We start from the raw sequence: 21928 nt of genomic DNA, 5'->3' as shown, positions 1-21928 counted from the left end.
CTGCCCAGAGGAGATTCCGCCCGGGAGCGGCTGCTCCGGCGCCTCCGAGAAGGGGCCTTCGGGAGGACGGGACGGCGACGGCGGCGACCGGGGTCCAGGCAGGACTCGGGTGAGGCCGGGAAACGCGGGGGTGACCCGCGGCTGACAGAAGACCCCGGGTGTTGTCCGTCTGGAAAACGCCTCAGCTACGTAGAGGTCGCCCGGCGAGACTGGGCTGGGCTGCATTGTCCGAGGCCTGGGTCTCCGGTCCAGAGCCCGGGGCCTGGTTCCCCGAGGCGCATTCGGAGAGGCCTCCTAGAAAGACCCTTAATTGCCCGCGCCTGGATATGGCGCAGCGTGGCTCTCCGAGGCAGGGAGCTGGAATCTGCTTGGGGGAAGGCAGTCATTCACTGTGGCTTCCTGAGATGCACAGTGGCCTGGGTTTTTGGGAGAGGGACTAGGGTTTATTTCAGGTTCTCTTTCATGCTATGAGATGCTACAGTTTGTGCAGGGGTTTTGTGTTCTTATGCTCTTAATGGAATAACAATCTTTGAGTTTAAAGTTTTTGTTTTTGCAAAACTTTAAGAAGCAGCATTGAGCCTTAGTAATGAAAGGTTCATGGTTCAACTTCTACCCTATTGCAGAAATTCCTTCTAACACCGTTTTCCTAACCTGGTCTGACATCAGCTCGGTGCTTTCAAAGGAGACCATCCCAATAGAGGGCTCTTCTGTTAAGTCTTTATTCAGTGTCACTTTCCAAGTGAGCCTTCCCAAAAATAGTCAAACTATTTTTATTGGAAAATTCTTCCGTTCATCTGTTGTCATTTCTGCCATGAGTGTTTACCATGGCTGCTGTATTCCAGGCACTGTTCTAAGCACCGAGGGCATCAGCATACAAACTTCACAGAAACCCCCATGCCCCCACCAAACTTACATTTCAGTAAGAAAACATAGATAGTAAATTAAATAAACTTTTGTTGGTAGACATTGGTAAACCTATGAGGAGAAGTAAAACAGGACAGGTGTGCAATTCCAAGCACTCTGAACTGGGAAAGTGCATTTGGAAAGTGACATTTGAACAGAAACTTGAAGGGAGCCAGCAAGCCCCGGGAGGATTGTTTGAAAGAGGAGTTGATAGCAAGGAGCCAGGCGTACAGAAGTCCCGCATGGGAGCACGGCACCGTGCAGGAGCTGAGCAGAGTGCTCAGGTGCATGGCTGGGGCACTGGAGAAGGTACAAAAGGTTAAGTTCTGTACTGCATTAGAGGCCATTGTGAAATAGCTTAAAAAGCCAAGGAGGGTTTTTAACATAGAAGTTCTGTGAATTTACTAGAGTTTAAAGGGATCGTTCTTGTTTTTATTCAGGCAGGGTCTTGTTCACTATGTAGCCCAGCCTGGCTTCTAACTCTTACAATCCTGATTCAGCCTCCAGAATGCTGGGATTACAGGTGAATACCATATCTGGCCAGTTTAGCCATTTGAATCCAGGGACCTGAAGACATTTCAGAGATTTTGGCATCTATGTGGTTGTTAAGGCTTGCATCTTGATGCTCCCACCACCAAAGCCCCATGTACTTATAGGTGGGGCTTTTCCAAGGTGGCTGGGTCTAGGGTGTGTGATGCCGAGATTAAGGGTGAATGATAACTAAATTAGTTAGCATAGTTCTGGGTGTGAATGATGAGAAGGCCCCCCCTGGGTGTGGGTGCACCAATCAATAGGCTTGTAGCCTGGATGGAATGTAAGGGGAAAAGAAGGAAGGCAGGGTGCTACTGCTGCTTCCTGCCTGCCAGCCATGTCATGGACTATTTCTCCTCTGCAATTCCCCTCTGCCGTGCTACCCTGCCTTGGAACCAGTCAATTACGAACTGAAACCTCTACAGACTGTGAGCTAAAATAAATCTTTCCTCCTTTTATTATAGGTATTTTGTCTCAGGAATGAGAAAATTAACTAAGACTGGTATTTTAAGTCATAAACTGAAGTGTTGTAGCTGAAGAACAGCAGTCCAGAAGAGCTCCTGCTACAGGTTGGAGGAACCTGTAAGAGACTAGAAAGGAGCAATGGTTAGATAGGAAAAGCCCTCCAGATACAAGGTTTTGCAGTGGTTTTTGAGGAAGGAGAAATTAACCCAATTGAATCCGTATAGATCCTGATGGTTCAAGTTAGATGAGCTCTGGGTTGGCCATTAGGACTGGCCACATAGAGGTCATGAGGGCCCTTCACAGGAGCAGTTTTGGGGAATAAGAGCACATGTCCCTGAAATGGGTATGCAAGGGTGGCAAACTAAGCACAGATAATTCTCTCACACACTTTCGTTGTCAAAGTACAGAGAAATGGAGCAGTTGTCTGAGATGTGGTGAAGAAGGAAGAGTGGTGATGTCGAGTAGAGGAGCAGAGATTGCCGGGTGAAGGAGATGCAGGGTCCCATGCACACGCCCACATCTTGGGAAGGCACTGTGGCCCTAGGAGAACAGTTCACAGCGAAGGGAGGAAGACAGACAAAGATCAGGGGGTCATGGGGGGAGCCATTGTCATGGGAAATGTGCCATGGAGAGTGACAATGAGCCAGGTGTGAAACTAGGAGCTCACATAGAAGCGACCTGGGGCTGGGGTGAGCAGCAGTAGCGGGAGACTCAAGGTCAGTCAGTTTGATGGCCTCTGTTTGAGGCTGGGGTTGGGGAGGAAGAGGATGAGAGGCCAGTAAGCATGGGCACACTACTCCTGGGAAGGATCTGGGGATACAGCCCCACCTGACAGGATGCAGTCTCAAGGACGAAGGGAACGCTGGGAGGAGGGACTGGGCCTGTGAGGTCTGCTGACAATGGATGTGTATCCAGAGGTCTAGAGACTCGGGGACTCCTCATTCCCTGTGGCATTTGGCACACATGAGGTGGCTCTGGAGGCATAAACTTGGTGTCTCTGGGCTGAAGGCGGACTGCAGCACTGTGCCTCTCGGATGCTAGGGACAGCCAGCCTTACCTCCTAGCTCCCAGGCACAGTCTGCGGCTCATGACAGCGTCACTCGGGTCTCTGCTACTCTGCACCACTTAGTGATGGTATTGAGGGTGCTGTCATCACAAGACCCCACTGACGCAGTCTGCAGACTTGGGCCATGCGGAGTAAGGGTTGTGGTGGTCCGGTATCGTGGGGCCACTTTTCAGCCTCTGGGAAGCTGTGCGGGTGTGAGGGACACAGTGCCCTGGGAGTCTGGGTCCTGTGGAACAGTGAGAACATCTGGGGACTTGGGCAGGTGGTGGGGCAGCTCTGTCTAGGGGATCTGCAGGTAGAGGCAGGAGGGCTTGACAGTGGGGCTGGGAGGCTGGGCTCGCATTGACACATGGCTCAGCATCAGTGGTACCTCCGGTGTGAGCTTTTCCAGTCCTTACCTTGCCTGGGCAGAACTCACTGCTCTCCTGTGTGTTGTGCTCTGCAGCCGTTCCTCCTGTCATGTTCTCATGGGACTGTCCTTGCCTCCCATGTCCACTATGAGATTTCCAGGTCTAATGGACACAGATCTAACAGACATTTTAGAAGTCCTGCCTGCCCTGCAGTCCCCTCCCCTCCATCCGATCAGATGTCTCCTCTGTGCTGCCCTGAACTCATAGCTATCTCGGCATTGCCCTCCCTGCATCGCACCCCATAGCGTCTGTACTCACGCATCCTGCCTGGTCCCTGGCTCCTACCAGCACCTGGTGTATAGATAAAGACTTGAATAAAAGTACAGTCTTTTACCTTTGCAGATTCTGCTTTAAATTACCTTTGATTTCATTCCTACTTTCAAATGTTATAGTTTGGCAAATACTTAGCTACAAAGTATATCATAAGTCACGATTGTTACTTTTTAGGGTGTGTTTGTCATAGACCTCTTACTTTTTATCAATAAGTACTACAGCCTTTCCTTTCCTGTCCTTTCTCTTCCTTCCCTTTCAGCAATGGAGTCTCCGGAGATAGGTCCTGACTCAGTGACCACAGGAATTAAGAGACGCGTGAAAGACAAAAGAGTTTCAAAGACTACATTGAACGTTTCTCTTGCTTCAAAAATCAAAACAAAAATAATAAGTAAGTTCCCTTAGTTCCCAATTATACTCACATTTATACCTTTTCCTGGAGAAGTGATATGTTTGCTACCATATATCAAATAGAGAAAATTACTCAAGTGTCTATCTTATCACCTGTTTTCCATCCTCCTTCCTGTGTCCTTTGGCTCCTTTGGCTGCTTTCCTGGTTTACCCTCAGGTGATAGTTGTGTTTTTGGCAGAGGTAGGAGCTGTACAGCCCAAGGAAGCTACCTCTTTTCCTGCAAAGAAAACTGCACCATGACTTCTCTGGAAAAGAGCCAAGGGAGCAGCAGATTGCTCTGGCTTGCTGTGGCAGTTGGGTGACCGTGGCCTAAGGGTGGGCAGAGACAGACAGGGCTGCAGTGGTGATTGTGGCCAGGGCACTGTGCACTGTGGAAGTGGGGTGTCATGCATTCTGGAGCTATCGGAAAGGCAAGAAAAGATGGGACGATGTTTTTGTCACCTCTGTATATGATTCCTGGGGTGTGTCCCCTCCTTGCTGGGGTGGGGCAGGTTCCTGCAGTCATATCTCCTGCTGAGGGAGCCCCTGTGAAGGACAGCTGGGGTCAGCTGCACCCCTTGAGCATCTAGACCATGGTCTCGGGGGTGTCCGGGGTTAGCCCGCCTCCCATGGTGGCTGCTGCCTGGTCTGTGGCAGGATGGTGTGGGCCTGCTGCTAGGGAGTGGAGTGCTTTCCTCACAGACTGCAACAGAGACTGTCATTGCCCTTCAGCCTCTGGAGACCCTGACTCGGTCCCTTTCCTCTGACAGTGCCAAGCAGGGCTGTTTGAAACCACGCTCGGCCAAAGGTAAAGTGGTTTTGGGGAACATGTTTTTCAGGTGCCCAAACTGTCTAGTATATTTTATGAAATTTTATATTTGCTACACTTTTATAATATGCAAATTATGAAAATACAATTATGCTTAAGTGTACTAAAGAAACAATATATTTAAAGCAAGCTTAACCTAAAAATTCACATTGAAATTTCATTGCTACCAACTATTTCAGTAGTGATTTAAATCACATGTACCCAGTACTTTTAAAAAGAGGTCAAGTGTAGGGCCAGGGATTTATCTCAGTGGTTCTACCACCTGCCTCCCAAGCGGAAGGACATGAGTTCGATCCCTGGTACCCCAAAAAAAGAGGTCAAGTGTAGATTGCAGTAGATTCCTGGTAGGGGTTGGCTGGAGGCAGATGCTCTCTCAGGGTTGAATACCCCACGTGATGTCACAGCAAGGAGACCCCTGGAATGAGAACTGTCTTAGCTTGGTTGTGGAGCCACAGAAACTGGTTTTATAATTTCTAGGACAGGCATTGCTGTGGGGGCAACTTTCCATGTGGGTATCTAGAGTCCAGTGTGGTGACCGATGTCACTGCCTGGAAGGCTGTGTCTGCGTGGCTTCTCCGTTCCTGACGCGGTTGACGCACATTCTGCACCACTCAGCTCTGCTCATCTACCTAGCTTTTGTTTTTTCAGCTTCAAACTCTGGCGCACATTTTTCAAACTTTCATCTATTTTGCCATTCTCCCAACCTCCAATTAAGACTTAAAAAGAAAAATTCATTTTGTCTGAAGTAGTTCACTAAGGAATGTGAAAATTTATATAAGTTCATTATTAACTCTTTAAAAAAATCTGTTTTGCAGACAATTCTTCTATTTTCAAAATTTCCCTAAAGCACAACAACAGAGCATTGGCTCAGGCTCTCAGTAGGGAGAAAGAAAACTCTCGAAGAATTGCAACTGAAAAGATGCTGTTGCAAAAAGAAGTGGAGAAACTGAATTTTGAGAATGCCTTTCTTCGACTAAAGCTAGATAACTTGGTAGGTAAGATACACTGTTTTTGAATTCCATCTTATAATTAAAATCTTTGAACTAAATTAATATAGAAACTCTAAAAATGTTTTTCATATCTCCAGCTGTTGTAAAGAATTGTTGAAAGTCAGCATTACATGAATCCGTTAAAGGACAGACATCTGTTACTCCCAGGCTCCTGAAGTCTGACTTGAAAGTACCCTTGTGTGCTCTGTAACCACAGTCATATTGTGATCTATATTAGATTGCTCATCATTAGCAACACCTGGTCTATTAGTACTTAAAAGCAAACATAAGTACTACAGGGAATTACAAGAAAGGAGTTCCTGGAGGGTGTGTAGTCCGCACTAATCCTAACATTTCAGAGCCTACAAGCCAAATTGAATGGAGGCTGTAATTAGTGCTTTTCTTTCCAACTTTTAGTCTGTCTGCAAGTGGGCAGTGAGAGCCAAGGGTTGGTTGGCTAGGTTGCAGCTATAGATTTAAATCTAACATGAGCAAAAATTAATTTAAAATGGAAAACTGTCTCGTTATACTTGAAGATTAAATTGCTATGGCTATCCAACTGTTACTTACCATGTGATCTCTTTATGAGAAGAGAGAAAAGTGTCTATAGGAAAATTTATAATTGATATCTCAATAGCATTCAAAATCTGTTGGTGTGTGTATATGTGCATGTATGGCTATTCAGTGTAATGCCTTTTTAGCTCAGTAGAAAGTATTCATAAATGTATGGTTGTCAAACTCCAAATTTTAACTGATTAAGACAGGTCTTTATTTTACATGTGTAGAATAAGAAGCTGATAGAAATAGAATTACTTCTGAGCAATAACTTGATAACTGCAATTGAAATGAGCAGTCTTTCTGAGGTAAGTGAATTTATGTGTGAGTAATATTTTTAGCATTACTGAGGATAACAGGTTAAGTAGCATCAAGGTTAGAGATTTGTATTTTAAACTTTGTACAAAGAAAGTACAGTCCCTGTTTTAACTGGCTAACTATTCATTATCATTTTGTGTAATTGATTATTGAAACTATTACATAAAAGTCAGATTTTGATTACAAGTAATAGGATTATCCACACCTTGCTAATAGCTTAGTTCAGGGTCACAGAAGCAGGAAGCAGAGTGGGACTCTTGAGTAAAGGCTGCTCATGGGAAAGCATTGGCCCTAAACAGACTTGTAAACATGAAAGCTCAGTAGGATGGTAGTGTTTCTGATGAGGAAAGAGTTGGTGTGCTCCTGAAATAAAATGTTAGGCACATTTGAAAGGCTATAGGGGAGGAAAATAGGGGCAGATTCTATTTATACCACCTTCTAAAATAAATTCTAGATGGATTTAAATATTTTAAAAAGCCTTAGAATAAGAACAAAAATAAATTCAAGTTAGGTAGAAGAGACCACTATACAAGCAAAGATAATAACCATAAAGGAAATCAGAAATGGAGAAAAGATTTTAGAGGGTTAAAAGTCATTCACATAAAAGATATGAATGGCAAACTGGGAAAATTATTTAAACATATGCCAGACAAAACATTAACATTACCAATAAGGACTGCTTATAATCTAGAATGAGAAAAAGAAAAATTAAGGGTAAAGGACTGAATGCAAGTGAAATTAATTCAAATTTGTAACATAGAAAAAAAGTGTTGAGAAAGAATTATTGATAAGAAGGCAAAATGTGCGTGATATATAAAACAAAGAAACATTTGTGAAATCTGAATTTTAGATAAATTCCTTTTAGATTCTGAGGCAGTTTAGTGCTTCAGAGTGTGGCTAATAAATGAGATTACTTTTATTCAAATCTCAGCTTCCTGGGCCTGTGACCTTGAATTTAAGCACTTTAAATTTTCTTTTCCTTATTAAACAAGGTGTGGATAATGGTTATATCCACAAAGTTATGACTTCAATTTGGTTAGCATGTGTTCTGATAGTAGAAAGAATGCAAAAAATGTTTCCTTTTATGAGTATTTTCCTGTGTTTTCTAAGTTTTTTGCAAATCCTTCCTTTTATAAACTTCTAAAAGTCACTTATAAAGCTCTTTTGAGTTTAAATATGGTGTCCTTGTGGTAAGAAGACCAGAACTGTTTCACCCTATATGGTCAATATTCAGCTCTTTTGTCAGGTTTTTTTTTGTTTGTTTGTTTTGTTTTTTTTTGTATCAGAGATCGAACTCTGGTCCTTGCGCTTGCAAAGCAGGTGGCAGAACCACTGAGCTAAATCCTTGGTCTTTGTCAGAATTTTTTAAAAACCTAGCCAAAGAAAATACACTTAGTAGTATAACTCAATCCACTTTAAGAATTTGTGTAAATATCCCTATGGAATCAAGTTCACAGGTAGTACAAACTGCTAGCATTAGAACATGAGGCTCAAGGTAGCCTGTGACCAGGAGTGTGTTTTATACTTAGCACCTGAACTTACAGCTTCCTCATTCCTGGGACAGAAAACCTGATACCTACAACTTAAAGGAAGAGAGTTTATTTAGGCTCACAGTTTCAATGGATTCCATCCATGGTCTGTGGACTCCAAGGCAGAGTGGCATGGTGGGAGGAAAGCTGTCCACTGCATGGCCCCAGGAAGCAGCGCATGAAGGGAGGAGCTGGGAACAAGAGCACACCTCCCAGGTCACGCCCCTGTGACCCGTCTTCTCTGAACAGGTCCCACCTCTGAATTGGAGGCTGGGGGACATTATAGATGTAAACCATAATGTTCTGTCCCTGATCTCCAGAAAGCTCGTGTCTGACTTATTAGACAAAATGCATTTAGTCCATCTCTAAGAGTTGCCAAAGTCCTAACAATTCTAGAGTTGCTGAAAAAGCCAAGGCCAAAGTCTCTTCTAAGACTTGAGGCAAACACTTAGCTGTGAGCCCCTGTGAAAATGAAAAAAGAAAATTAAATACTTCCAACATGCAATGGCACAGGATAAGCATTCCTATTCCAAAAGGGAGGAATAGGGGATTAGAAAGAAATGAGACCAAAGCAAGACTGAAATGCAGCAATGCAACATTAAATCCTGTAGCCCGTGTCCAGGGCCCAGGGTGGGTAGAGAGCCATTCACTGAGTGGCAGCCAGGAAGCATAGAGTGAAGGGAGGAGTAGGGCCAAGGCTGTACCCTTCAAAGTCACACCCTGTGACCAGGGCTGGCATCCAAACGTGATATTCTTAGGGGCCCTCCAGGTAGCTGCTTTGCCTGGTGAGGTGGGTGGTAGTGGGGGCCTCTGCTCCACTGTTCAACTTGGAACTAAAAGGCCTTGAATAAACACAGCCTGGCATCTGCTAGAGCAGCACAGGGTGGCAGGAGAGGAAGAGGGAGGAGCTTTGGGGAGCTGATGGCCCTGAAACCATGCTCCACTGTTGGGAATGTCGTAGAAGAAAGCCTCCTCTCTCCCCTGGTTCTTTTATGTCTTTGTGAAGTTGGCATGGTTCGCTTGTACTTCTTGGGGAACTCAGGGATGAGTTGGCAGCAGAGTTACAGAACAGCAAACCAGGGAGTGGGCGGCTCCCCAGCTGCTTGACTGGAGTCTGACTTCTGCGTGTGGTGGTTCGCTTTCCTTGTGGCTGTTCTGAGTGGGCGTCAGGGAAGGGTAAGGCAGCCCCATGACTGACATTGGGATATTAAAACTAGTAGTTTTCACTGTTTTCTTGGAGAGTTAGATGGAGCTCTTCTGCCGCCGTCCGGCCTGGGCTGTGGAGAGTGGGGCACTCTTTGTGAACTCTGCTGTCTGTGGGGATCAGTCCCTAGGAGACTCCTTCTGTGGTCAGTTTTATTGTCTATCCCTGGAAAATTACCTGCGATATCTATTTTATTTTGTTCTTTTAAAAGTCATCTTTCTAATTTATTTTGAATTTACTATTTTGGTGTTTCCAGTTTACTAATTTGTATTTATTTTTAATAAATTCTTTCTTTGCCGTTCTGTGTTTAGGTTATTTTTCTAATTTAGAGTGAATACTTACTTTATTCTGTTCTTATTCTTTCATAACTCTAGTAGGCAAGATGCCATTCCTCTCTTCCTGCTGTCAGAATTTTTTTTGTTATATTTAGTTTTGAAAATTTAGACTTTGATGGTTTGGGCATGAACTTCTTTGGGTTCATCTTTTTTGGGGTTCACTGTGCTCCTTGGACCTGTAGGTTGATGACACTACCCAGTTTGGGACATTTCCACCACAGCTCTGCAGATGTCCTGGCCCTGCCATCTGCCCTCTGCTGCTGCCCACATGGCGTTGACTATTCATTTCTTAAATTCTCTTTTCTCTCTTAGTTTGGGTAATTTCTGTTGTTCTGTCTTCTACTTCACCGACTTTTCCTCTCTGTTTTTGCTATTGAGCCCTTGGAATTTTATTTTATTTTATTTTGGTTCTATTTTCGGTTCTAAATTTTCATTTGGTTCATTAAAAATTCTGTTTTTGATAACTTGCTAGTTCTGTTCTGAGTCTTGTTTGGTTTTTTTTCATTTAAGCAGATTAGTAGTTGATTACTGAAGCATTTTTATGATGTTTACTTTAAAATCCGTGTCGGGTAACTTCAACATTTGTGTCATATCAGAGTTCAAAGTCAGGTTTTCCTAGCCTTTGGTATGGCAGGTGATTTCCTATTGGACCTGGGACATCCTAGGTGTGCCGTGTTGAGGCACTGTGGGTGTCCTCGCTCTTCTGTTAGCAGATTCCCCCATCCACTCTACACGAGGAGGCGTAGCAGTAGGGTCAGACTTCAGGCCCCTGCAGCTTAGCAGAGCCGCACCCTGCCCTGGTCAGCGGGAGAGGCCTCACCACACGGCTCTGTGTTACATCATTTCCTGGTCTTTTTGACCCCTATTTAACAAACATGTTTATGTTAGAAAATTTGGAAAATAGCAAAAATATGAAAGAGTAGTATCACCTGGTCTTCAAATTATAGAAATGTATGAGAGAATCTAAGTGTATAATATATAAGCGCAGAGATCCTGTATATGTGTGGATGTATGCATTTACTTCCATGCACAGAAAAAAGTCTGGAGGGATCCTGAACAGAGCCCTGGTAGGGAGCATGGTGGGTTATGGAGGCAGTGAGGAGCTGTTCCTGCCTCACCCTGTTCCTCTCACCCGGTGCTGGAAGGCTGATGTGGGAATTGTTCTGTTACTGTTGGCATCCTCAGTAATTTGGTACTTATTTGTTGCTTTCCATTTTCTTTGTTGTTTTCAAAACCAGTTCCACCAGAGCTCCTTTCTGCCATCCAATAGCAAAAAGAAACGACCCAGCAAACAGTGTGAGTTGATCTGTCTTCCATTCGCGAGGTAATTGCTGCAGAATTTGGTGAAATACTGACTTGCAAACTTAAAATGTGGAAGAAGGTAGATTGGACTTTTAATAATTTTTATTTAGTGCCTGCCTGCCTGCCTGCCTGCCTTCCTTCCTTCCTTTTCTTCCTTTTTGGAGACAGAGTCTCACTTTATAATTCAGGCTGGCCTTGAGCTCACTATGTAGCCCAGGCTGGCCTCACACTTGCATTGATCCTCCTGCCTCAGCCTTCCAAGTGTTGGGATTACAGGTGTGCACCACCATGCCCAACTTTGTGTGTTTTCTTGAACACAGAAAAAACATTTTCTTTTTTTCTTTTTTTTTTTTTTTTTTTTGGTACCGGGGATTGAACTCGGATCCTTGTGCTGCAAGGCAGGCCACCGAACCACTGAGTTAAATCCCCGGCCCCAGAAAAAACATTTTTTTTTTTTCTTTTTTTTTTTTTTTTTTTTTTTTTTTTTTTGGTACCGGGGATTGAACTCGGATCCTTGTGCTGCAAGGCAGGCCACCGAACCACTGAGTTAAATCCCCGGCCCCAGAAAAAACATTTTAAAACAAATAATGAAATTTATTTCTAATACATCATAAAAAATTGCATTGCTAACATCACAGTAGTAAAAGAAATTAGACATTCTCATAGAAGTCAGTTATGAATGTAGAAATAGTACTTGGCTTTCTTATGAACACCTCTAGTGAAAGAAGAAAAGGAAGAAAAGAAAGGCAGGTGGTGGAGGGGGAGAAGGCAGCCAGCCAGCCCAGGTGCACTCTGAGCTGCCGTGACTCAGAGCACACTATTTTCCATGATCCAGTCTGGGTTTCTGTCCCCAGACAGCATTGAGGGTTTGTCACCCTCGCAGGTTTGTGGGATCTGATATTCAGGCTATAATTTCAGGAAGCTCAGCCCTCAGTTCAGTAAGTTCATCTGCTGTATCCTGCTACTTTTCATTTCTTTTGTTGTTGTTCTAGCCTGTTTTTTTGCTGGGGAATTTGTTTGTACCAGGCTTCAAGATTGACTTTGATCTTTACTTTTCTCCTGCTAAAATTCTCATTTTTTTATTTACTTGGTAATAAGTCATAGAAAGTGCTTTTCATGAAGCCTTTCACCTAAAAAGACAGTCACTGAGGCCTAGAAAATCGAAACGACTCAGGTAGCTGACAGCATAGACCTGAGTCTTCTTGTCCCTTTCAGACAGTGTTTTGTCTGTTCTACAACTTACGGGTTTAAAGTTTTTATAGGAGGGCCTTAAGTAAAAGCATTAAACCAATGAAGGGACTTATATATTAAAACAATATGTTTCATAGTTTAAAAGAAAAGCTCACATCTCTTGTGTCACTTTCTATTCATCCTGATTTTATCCATTGATTTACCTGTTATGTACAGTATGACCCCTTTATACTAGTACATTTTAATCACTGTAATTTTGAAATAGTAAATTTTATTGTCATGTAGGTCTGTAGGTTTTTTAAAAAAATCTGATGACATTCAAGCACATGAGTCGAACAACTTGCTCTCCAAAAAATTTCATATTTTTTGAGTGAATATTTGTCCCAAGTACAACGTACATATTAGAACTTGACAAATGAACAACTCGTGCCCAGACCAAGAAGGAGAACGTTAGCACTACCTCAGACACCACCCAGTGATAAAGGCTATTCTGACTGCTGACATCACTGGTGGCTCATGTGATTTTGAACTTCCTGTAGTGCTTGGCTCACTTCCTGTGGCTGCTGTGCTAAGCAGTGTGACATTGTCCATCATACTATGTGTGGCTGTAGACCATGATTCTCAGTGCTGTGTAGGCTTCCTGTTTGATCATACCATAGGATCTCCATTCTTAGGGCAAGCATTTTATTCTGACTTTCGTCTGCTACAAATTGCACCAAGTTTCCTAATATCTAGGATTAGAATTACGAAGTTTAGGTATATTTAACTGTAGGAGAAACTGCCAAATAGTTTTCTGGAAGTGTTTTACAAGTTTATATTCCTTCCAGCAGTAGATATGGATTTATGTTCTGTGTCTTCAGTAATACTTGCTCATTTCAGCCTTCTTGGAGGTGTGTAGTCATATTGAGTTGAGGTTTTGATTTTAATTTCCATGATAACCAATGAAGGTAAGCATTGGGTTTTCTACCCTTTTTTAAGCTGTTCTTTATATGCATGCTTTATGTGTAACAAATATTTTTATTCTGTGGTTTACCATTCTTTCTCTTAAGGGCATCATTAGATGAACAGAAATTCTTTATAAAATCTGTGTGCATTCATATGTGTGCATGTGTGTGTTCCTTCCCAGTCCATATTCTTGCAATTTTTTTATTACTACTTTTTGTATCCTTTTTACAGAAAAAATCTTCATTGATTACAAGGTCACTAGATGTTCCCTTATTTCCTTCCAAAAGTAGTTTTAATTTCCTTTTCTTGTTTGTAGTTCAGTCTTCCTAGAGTTTGGGGTGTGATGTCAGGGAGAATCATGATTCATTTCTTTCTGTGGGGACATTCTGCTGATCTTAAGCCATTGTGGAAACACTGACTTTTCTCTGCCCCACTGGGGTGTTGCCCGTGTCACACACGAAATCAGTGACTGTGGGGAAGGTTCTGTTTTCTGAATCCTCTCTTCTGTTCCATGCGTCTTTTTGTCAATCAAACTGTCTTAATTATTAGCCTTATAGCAAGTCTTCCTACTTCATAATGTGAGTCTCCATTGTAATTATTTTTTATTTAGTATTATCTTGACTGTTTTGGGGTCTTTTTGCATTTCTTTATGAATTTTAGAATAAACTGGTCAATTTATACACACGTACAAAGCTAGAATTTTGATTGGGATTGTGTGGACTATAGCTCAATTTGGAGAAAACTGACATTTTATAAAATAGATTGTTTCATCTATAAACATGTTATATCACTTAGTTTACTTACATATTATGTTTTTATCCGTGTCTTATAATTTTTTGTACCATTGTTGTATACCTTAGATTTATTCCATTCCTACTTATTTAGTATTTTAATGGCATTCTGAGTGTTGCCGTTTCTTAAACTTCATCTTCTTGATGGTTGTACATACAATTGATTTTTGGTTATTGACCTTGTTCCAGGAAATTTGCTATTGATTCTAATGGCTTCTTGGGGGGACTTCCTCTTTCTGTTCTATGAACAGAGTTTTGTTATTTATTTCTCTCCCTATACCCCTGGGTTTATAGGCCTTTTATCTTTTCTAACTGTATTGCATTAGTTACATAGTCCATATTGAGTGAAAGTAGTTGACAGTGTGTTCCTATTATTAACTTTGCCACTGTCCCTGTGAGATTAAGAAAGTCACTTTGTAGTCTGGATGCTAAGACTTTCTCACGGCTGTGGGATTTTATCAAATGTGTTTCCTGTCACAAGGAGATACTGCTTTTCCTTGTTCTGTTAGTGTAATGAGTTTTTAATACTTTTCTCTTCCTGCAGTGAGTTCTAAGGATTGATTTTCCTGATGTAATCCTTATGCTATATCATAAAATTCTATTTGCCCGTTGTTTTAAACAGTTTTTGCCTGCATGTTAGTGATGAAAATGGTTTATAATTTTCCAGGTTTTGGTGTTTATGCTACACTGGTCATGTTCAGTGAGTTGTTAGATACTTTTCTGTCTTTGGGAAGTGTTTGTTTGAGAGAAGTTATCTGGGCCTGTGGTTTTTGTGTGAAAAGCCTTTTTATAACATACAGTTTCTTTCATAGACTTATAGGAATATACAGATTTTCTATTTGCTTTATCTAAAGGTTTTAAAGAATTTGTCCGTTTCCCTCATGGAAGGCATCGCATTATTGGCACGAAGCTGTCTGTAATGTCCTCGTGCAGGCTGTGCAGAGGCATCTTCTGCTTTCCAGCTCTGTAAAATACAGAGTTCCTCACTTCATCCTCACTTGGCTTTAGGGTTCCGCTACCTTCAAATGATGATGAGGAGGACGATAAAGAGAAAACGCCGGGGAACAGCGGTGTCACCTCGAGGGCGTCACCTGACACTCCGTCTGCAGTATCAGAAAGGCAGTCTGCACCGACTCAGTGTGATGTGGATGTGTTGTTTCTTAGAGAAGATAACCGGAGTGTGTGTGGTCGAGATGATTCAGAGCGTATTTCTTCTACTGTCGATGCACCTCCCAAAGGTGAGATTGTTTTAAAAATTCACTTTGAGTATCAGTGCTAGTTACATTCATCAGATTGTCTTGTTCAGGGCAATGAGAGGTGTGTGTGTGTGTGTGTGTGTGTGTGTGTGTGTGTGTGTGTGTATAAATAGTTAATAAGTCAGATTGATCTGTTATATTACAGATGAGCTGACTTCCATCACTTACAGCTACAGGTAGAGCTTTAAATTTAGAGTAAGAGCATGCATGGTGGCACACATCTGGAACCCCAGCCGGAGGGGCACAAGTCTGAGCCCAGTCTGGGCAGCTTAGCAAGACCTAGTCTCAAAGCTGAAGCTGAGTTCAGTCCCCGGTACTAAAAAATATAAAATAAAATAAAAGCTGAAGGGCCAGGAATGTAGCTCAGTGGCGCCGTGCCTGCCTGGCAAGCACAAGGTCCTAACTTTGATCCCCGGTACCACAAGTAAATAAATAAGCCAAAAATAAGGGCTGGGGATGTAGCTTGTGGGAAGACCCTGTGTTCGACTCACAGCACCTCAAAAGAAAGATCCAAGAGCAGATGCTGGCAGTGTGAGCTCACAGGCCCAGTGCTGCTACTCTGGAAGGAGGGCTCAGGGAGGATCGGCCCAGGAGGTTTGCTGGATTTCCTAACATCTGATTTGAAAGATACCAAATATGTGCTTGGTTTCATGCTTTCCTTTTCGTAGACCTGAAAACTGCTGAAGAATAGGTATAGTGACTTTTTCAAGATTACAACCGGTTAATGGTAAAGCAAAAAGTAGATCCTGGTCAGGACTGAGAACTGTGGCTCTTGCACTTGGTATATGTGGTACCCCTGACATGCGATGCTGGTGCAGCTGCGGTGCACTCGGATGTGTCCGGTTCTCGGGTCGGCACGCGCAGCCACAGCTGCCCCAACTTAGCGCCGAGAGTCCTTTCTCCTTCCTGACCCTTCTGAGTGGTCTTACCAGTGCCATGCACGGTTCATTTTCTGGTCTCCCTCTGGGTGCAGATGTGAGTATGCTCCTCTGATCCACTGTCCGGGCTGGGGCAGGGCCAGTTCTCAGTGTGCATTTCCCGTGGAGTCACATGAAAAATGTGATGTAGGACTATTCGGGTCATTTCTAATCCACTGCTATCTCATAGATTGTTAGTGATGTGAGGACTTGCCAGGCATGGTGGTACACACCTACAGTTTCAGCACTCCGTAGGCTGAGGCAGGAAGATTGTGAGCTCAGTGTCAGCCTTAGTACATAGCAAGACCCTGTCTCCAAAACCAAAGAATACTGTAGAAATTTGCCAGGTCTGCTGGTGCATGCCTATAATCCCAGCACTGGAGAGGCTGAAGCATAAGAATCTCAGTGAGTTTGAGGCCATCCTGAACTACGTAGTGAGACTGCCTTAAAAAAAGGAAAAGAATTAAAAAACATTTTTTAAATAATCTACTACTGCTTAACTTCTTTACTGATTTCTTAATTTTGTATTTCCCTTTATTTTATAGAGAGTCATTCCTACTTAGACCGAAGTTCCCAGCCTGCCACGCTGGGTGAGATAACCAATGCCCCATGCACCAGCCGTGGAAGGGAGAAGCTGTCTCTGAGTAACGTGACAGCGAGGAAGAAACGCGTGTCATCCTGGGACTTGGACAGCCCTGCTGCAGATGCACCCCAGGGGGCAGGTTCAGGGTGGCAGCAGAGTTCGAGTCTGGAACTCGGCCAGCCTGTGGAGTTAGAGGGTTGTATTAATGAGAAAAACATCACAGTGCCCAGAAATGTGCAGGGACTTCCTGGCCTGGAAAACCTTCCAGCACCTTCCAGGGAGCCTGGTGCAGACAGTGCAGGGCGACCCCAGGACAGCGGCGACCCCTGGGGGCAGATGACCGTCTACGGGGCTGACATGGAACTGACAGCCACTGACGTGAGCACAGTTGTCACCGTTTCCCGAGGCCGCAGACAGGGGAGCAATAGAAAGATAAGTGACTCTGAGCAGAAGCCATTCAGGAAGGTGAGGAACAGGAGCTCCGAAACAAAGAGAGAAAGGCCAAAGAGGAAACATAAGATTAGTGCAGGTATGGACCCTGAAGAGAAGGCGGAAAACGGACAGGAAGGAAGCTCTGCACTTGGCGGCAGTGGAGATTCAAGAGACCCAGATTGTACTCTCGGTATAGCACAGCTGCCTCCGGTGAATCCACTGAGGAAAATGACCCTTCGGCATGGCTCTAGCCAGGAAGAAAGACACAGTGCCGAGTGCAGTGGAGAGGAGAAAGAATTGGGTGCAGCCAGCCCACGGGAGGAAGCGCGGGAGGGAGGTATGCAAATGCGGTGGAACTTGCTAGCGTGCAGTAAAAGCAAAGCTTCCAGGCAGACATTTGTGATTCATAAGTTAGAAAAAGAACACTTAGTCCCAAACCAAGCGGATAAAGAAACCATTTCTGAAAGCCTAGACGTTGCCCATGAATTTCAGACAACTGACCTTTCCTCCAAAGAAAATGGAGATTTATGTGACTGTGAGACCCAGAATATGTTGAAGCTGAAAATGTCTGTCAGTGATAGTCAGCCTGCTCAGCAGGATCAGTCAGAAGTCAAAAAGGCTAAGCAGAAAGTAAACAGAAACACAGAAATAATTTCTCAAGTGAACCAGAGGTATGAGAGTAATGGTAAAGATGTGTGTGCCTCCCAGCCAAGGAACATTTTCTTCCAAACCCAAGTGGATAAGGAGACCGTCTCTGGAAACCTAGGCATTTCAGAAGACTTTCAAATGCTTGTTCCTTTCATGAGAGATCATGGAAACCTATGTGATCGTGAGAACCAGAACGTGTTGGATTGGCGAAAGCCGGCCACCATCGTGTACCCGGTTCAGCAAAATGAGTCCAAGATTAATAAGAAGCTTAGGCAGAGAATAAATCGGAAGACAGAGATAATTTCTGAAGTGAATCACTTTGATGATGACAAAAGTTGGCATCACTCAGAAAAGGGTAACTCACTCTGCCTCCAAAAGGAAAAAGAAACCCTCCCTGGAGACCCGAAAGACTTGAGTGAGTTTCAAATTCCTGTTCTGCCCACCCAGGACAGCGATTTGACTCAGAACTTCTCTGCGGTGAGGAAGCAGGTCCATGGTGTGCAGGCTGCTTGTCAGAGTGATTCCAAAACCCGCTTGGCTAGAGAAAGAAGTTCTCAAAATACAGAAATAATCTCTGAGCTCCCCCGCCCCTGTGTGAGTAGAGGCAGAGGCCTGCACACTCCAGAAAAAGGTAACTTTGTTACAACCCAGAAGGATGAAAAAACTGTTTCTGCAAACCCAGAAGTCACACATGAGTCTCAAACAGTTGATCTTCCCACCAAAGATCATAGAAACTTATGTGACTATAAGACGCAGAAAAGCTGTGTCACCAATACGCAATTTCCTCAGCAAAGTGAATCAAAAACAGATAAGAAGCTTAGGCAGAAAGTAAATCGGAAGACAGAAATAATTTCTAAAATCCAGGTACATAAGGATATTGATAATGATGTACATGGCCAAAAAAGCTACTCAGGAGATCTTGGTTTTAAAATCAGTAAATCTAAACCAAGACCTGATCACCAAGGCCTTATCAGGGAATATTATATGGAGATCAACAGTAATGAGAAGGAAAATTACGACCAAATTCCAGATCCCTCTAAACTAGTTAAAAAGCCTAAGAAAAAATCATCAGGCAAGGCAAGGAGCATTTTGACAAGAGAGCAGGGCAAGCTGGCTTTGCCATCGTGGGCAGATTCTTCTCATACCGCCTGTCCAGAGTCTGGCTTAACACGCATCGCCAGTGGGCCAGACTCTGCCGCTAGAAGACTACGCTCTGTAACAGACGCAGAAGGCAGTGATCCCTGGGTGGAAGCCAGAAAAGCTGGGCAGTGCCAGACCACAGAGGTGACCGTGACAACATCCAGAGCAAAGCAGAGGAAGACCTCCACGGCTCTTCTACCAGGCTCCCCGGAAGCCATAGCAGTCGCACCGCACACTGGGCGCAGGAGGCCTGCTGGCTCTGAGCATTCCGACCAGGAAAACCTTGGGGAGAGCAAGAGCACTGGCAGCACTGAGCCAGACTTTTACACGGATGTGTTCCAGCCTTTTTCTCAGATATACTCATCTGATATACAGGGTTGTTCCTCCGATGGTGTCTGTGTGGGTTCAAAGCCCATGAGTGTTTCTTCTCATAAAATCCTGATCATTGAAGACCATTCTGCCCCTGAGTGCTCACGTGTCCTTCAGGTCCATGGTGATGGGCTCAAGAAGACAAAGGAAGTCCAAGCCAGTGTCTTTCAGAGAGCACAGAAGCCAGAGGCAGGTAGGGCAGTCAGTGCTGTCACTTAGCCAGTCACGCACTTCCTGTTAGGGTTGGTACATTCAAAGAATTTTAAACCAGTACATACATGGTGAGCTATAGACACGGCATCAAGGAGTTACAGTTTAGTATGTGGGGAACACAGCATCATGTCGTGGAGTTCAGACCCACACGGGTGGCAGTTACCATGAAGTTGCCTAACTCGGCTTCAGGCAAAGAACTTCTTTTTTATGTTTTGGAAGGAAGTTAAGTATTTTACTTGTGTGTGATGAGCTGCACCATTTTATTTTGCCAGATAGTTGCATGTTTCTTAAGGGTGGACTCTCGACCCAATAGCATGTATTTAGTTGGCCCAGCCCTTTTCTAGGGGTTGTAGCGGACAGGTGGTGGGACCACCCTTTCCCCTGAGTGTTGGCGAAGGAGCAAAGAGGAGTGGTGAAATGGGGTAAATCTCTTGATAAAAGCAGACAAATTCACCACTGGATTTGATTAGCAGAGTTTGCAAAGATATCACTAAATAGCATTTTAGGTCCTGATGGATAGGTGAGATTTTTACCATTAGTGTTTGGCTTCTTATTTATCCCAGTTATCAAAATAATACTCATACAGAAAGTCAAAAGTAGAAAATCAGAAAAAAGCAGGGGTGAAAAAATCACCAGGGAGTATAGGCCACATTTCCTAAATATGTACTCACTTGAAATCTGCAGATTTTTAAAATCTCCATTTGAAATCTGCTCTATAATGTTACTCATTCCACTTCTTTTCCTTCACATTAGATCCTAAGAATTTTTTTTCTTTTTATCATCTTGGTCAGAGATTATAACACGTTGTAATACTAGAGATCCCTGTCAACTCTCAGTGCTGGGTCTGCACAGCTCTGCCCACCTCCTCACAGGCGGTGCACAGGAACTCTCGTCAGCTGATGTGATTTCAGAATGGGTGAAGCTTTTTCCAATGTTAGCCTCTTTTCCTCTCAACACTGAATAGTTTTGTTTTGTTTTGTTTTGTTTTTTTCCTCATTGAGTGTATTGGTACACTCTAGGCCTACAGTACAGTTGCATTCATCATTGAGATCTTGTACCTCTACATGACAGGTCTTGGTTCTCATTTTTCCCCCATACCCCTGCCCTCCCTTCACCCCCTGGACCCTTGCCTATTTACAAAAACTTTATTTCCATTTTTTCATTTTCTCAGATTTATTTCTTTTCCCTTCTTGCCTTTCCCCTACCCTTCCCACTTCCCCTACACCTTTAGCCCTTTTCTTCCTATTTCACATTGTCAATTATACCATTAGGATTTTATTTACAATTATAGTTTTTCACACCAGAGAAATTATTTGGTATTTACACATGTGTGACTTATTTATTTCACCTAAGAGTATGACCTCAATATGCATCCATTTTCCTATGAATGACTGTAGTTTCTCATTCTTTATGGCTGAGTAGTACTCTGTTTTATAGAAAACCACATCTTCTTTATCCAGTTTCCAACTGATGGGCAATTGGGCTGTTTCAAAGTTTCAGCCATTACAAACTGTAGCGCTATAAACATGGGTGCGCATGAATAGTTAATTTTTAAATTTTTCTGCCAGTGATTTGCATACCACTATTAACCTATATCTATTTCTGTGCCTCTGGGTAGACTTAAAAATATTCATGGAAATGCTCCCTGCAGGTAACAGAACATTGCAGGACCTGACAAACACCAGTTTCTTTTCAAGTGAAACTGCGAAGTCTGAGAGCGAGTCGGGAGATGGAGCCTCCATGCCACCAAGCAGAAAGCGCAGGTGCATCCCGCTCAGCCTGAAGGAGCCCAGCCTCAAAAGGCAAGTGGGTGGGCTTGGCTGCAGTCCTGGGGCAGGCAAGGTGTGGAGAAACAGGACCAAGACCAGGAGGGGGCGCCAGGTTTAAATTGGTTTAGTTTCATTTAGTTACCACTCTACCATCGTCGCTCAGACTGTTACTTGCTAATTGTGACCTTTAAAATTGTCTTCTATGATTTATTCACCCACATTTATTTATTTCCCACCTCGTTCCCTAGAAGTTACTGTGGTTTCTGTGTTCTTTGACCTCAAAGAATTACACTCTTTTTTATTTTTAAAGTTCAAACATACCCCACCAAGACGACTGTGCCCTCCAACCCGATGCCCCTCGAGCCCGCTGGGTATCAGCACTTTGCTACATCTGCTACCTGTTTTGGTTTGTTTTTATTTTTTGCCATGCTTGGGGTCGAATCTAGGGCCCTCAAACTGAGCTGTCTCCCGTCTGTTACTGTTGTTGTTGTTATGGGGTCTTGCCAAATTGACTATTCTGAGCTCCAGTTTGTGATCCTCCTGCCTTAGCCTCCCATGGGGCTGGGATTCTGGGCAT

At 43.6% G+C, this 21928-nt stretch overlaps 1 protein-coding gene across 2 annotated transcripts in view; it reads left to right on the top strand.

The window, feature by feature from the left end:
* Positions 1-30: 30 nt before the first annotated feature.
* The window catches only part of Sgo2 (shugoshin 2), a 24872-nt gene continuing 2974 nt past the window's right edge, over positions 31-21928 (top strand). Inside the window, exons 1-8 of one of the 2 annotated variants that reach the window (XM_010617580.3) lie at positions 31-109; positions 3908-4036; positions 5681-5856; positions 6640-6717; positions 11034-11119; positions 15033-15262; positions 16743-19562; positions 21234-21384. In XM_010617580.3, the coding sequence (XP_010615882.1) occupies positions 3910-4036; positions 5681-5856; positions 6640-6717; positions 11034-11119; positions 15033-15262; positions 16743-19562; positions 21234-21384 (3668 nt within the window). In that variant the 5' untranslated portion in view covers positions 31-109; positions 3908-3909. Of the gene's footprint in view, positions 110-1920; positions 2017-3907; positions 4037-5680; positions 5857-6639; positions 6718-11033; positions 11120-15032; positions 15263-16742; positions 19563-21233; positions 21385-21928 lie in introns of those variants that run through there. The other variant, XM_010617581.3, reaches the window with a different exon arrangement.

The sequence above is a fragment of the Fukomys damarensis genome, unplaced genomic scaffold (assembly GCF_012274545.1).
Source record: "Fukomys damarensis isolate Sample0158 unplaced genomic scaffold, DMR_v1.0_HiC HiC_scaffold_26, whole genome shotgun sequence".
NCBI lineage: Eukaryota > Metazoa > Chordata > Mammalia > Rodentia > Bathyergidae > Fukomys > Fukomys damarensis.
Note: the sequence above shows the minus strand (reverse complement) of the source record. Positions and strands in the feature narration are given on the sequence as shown.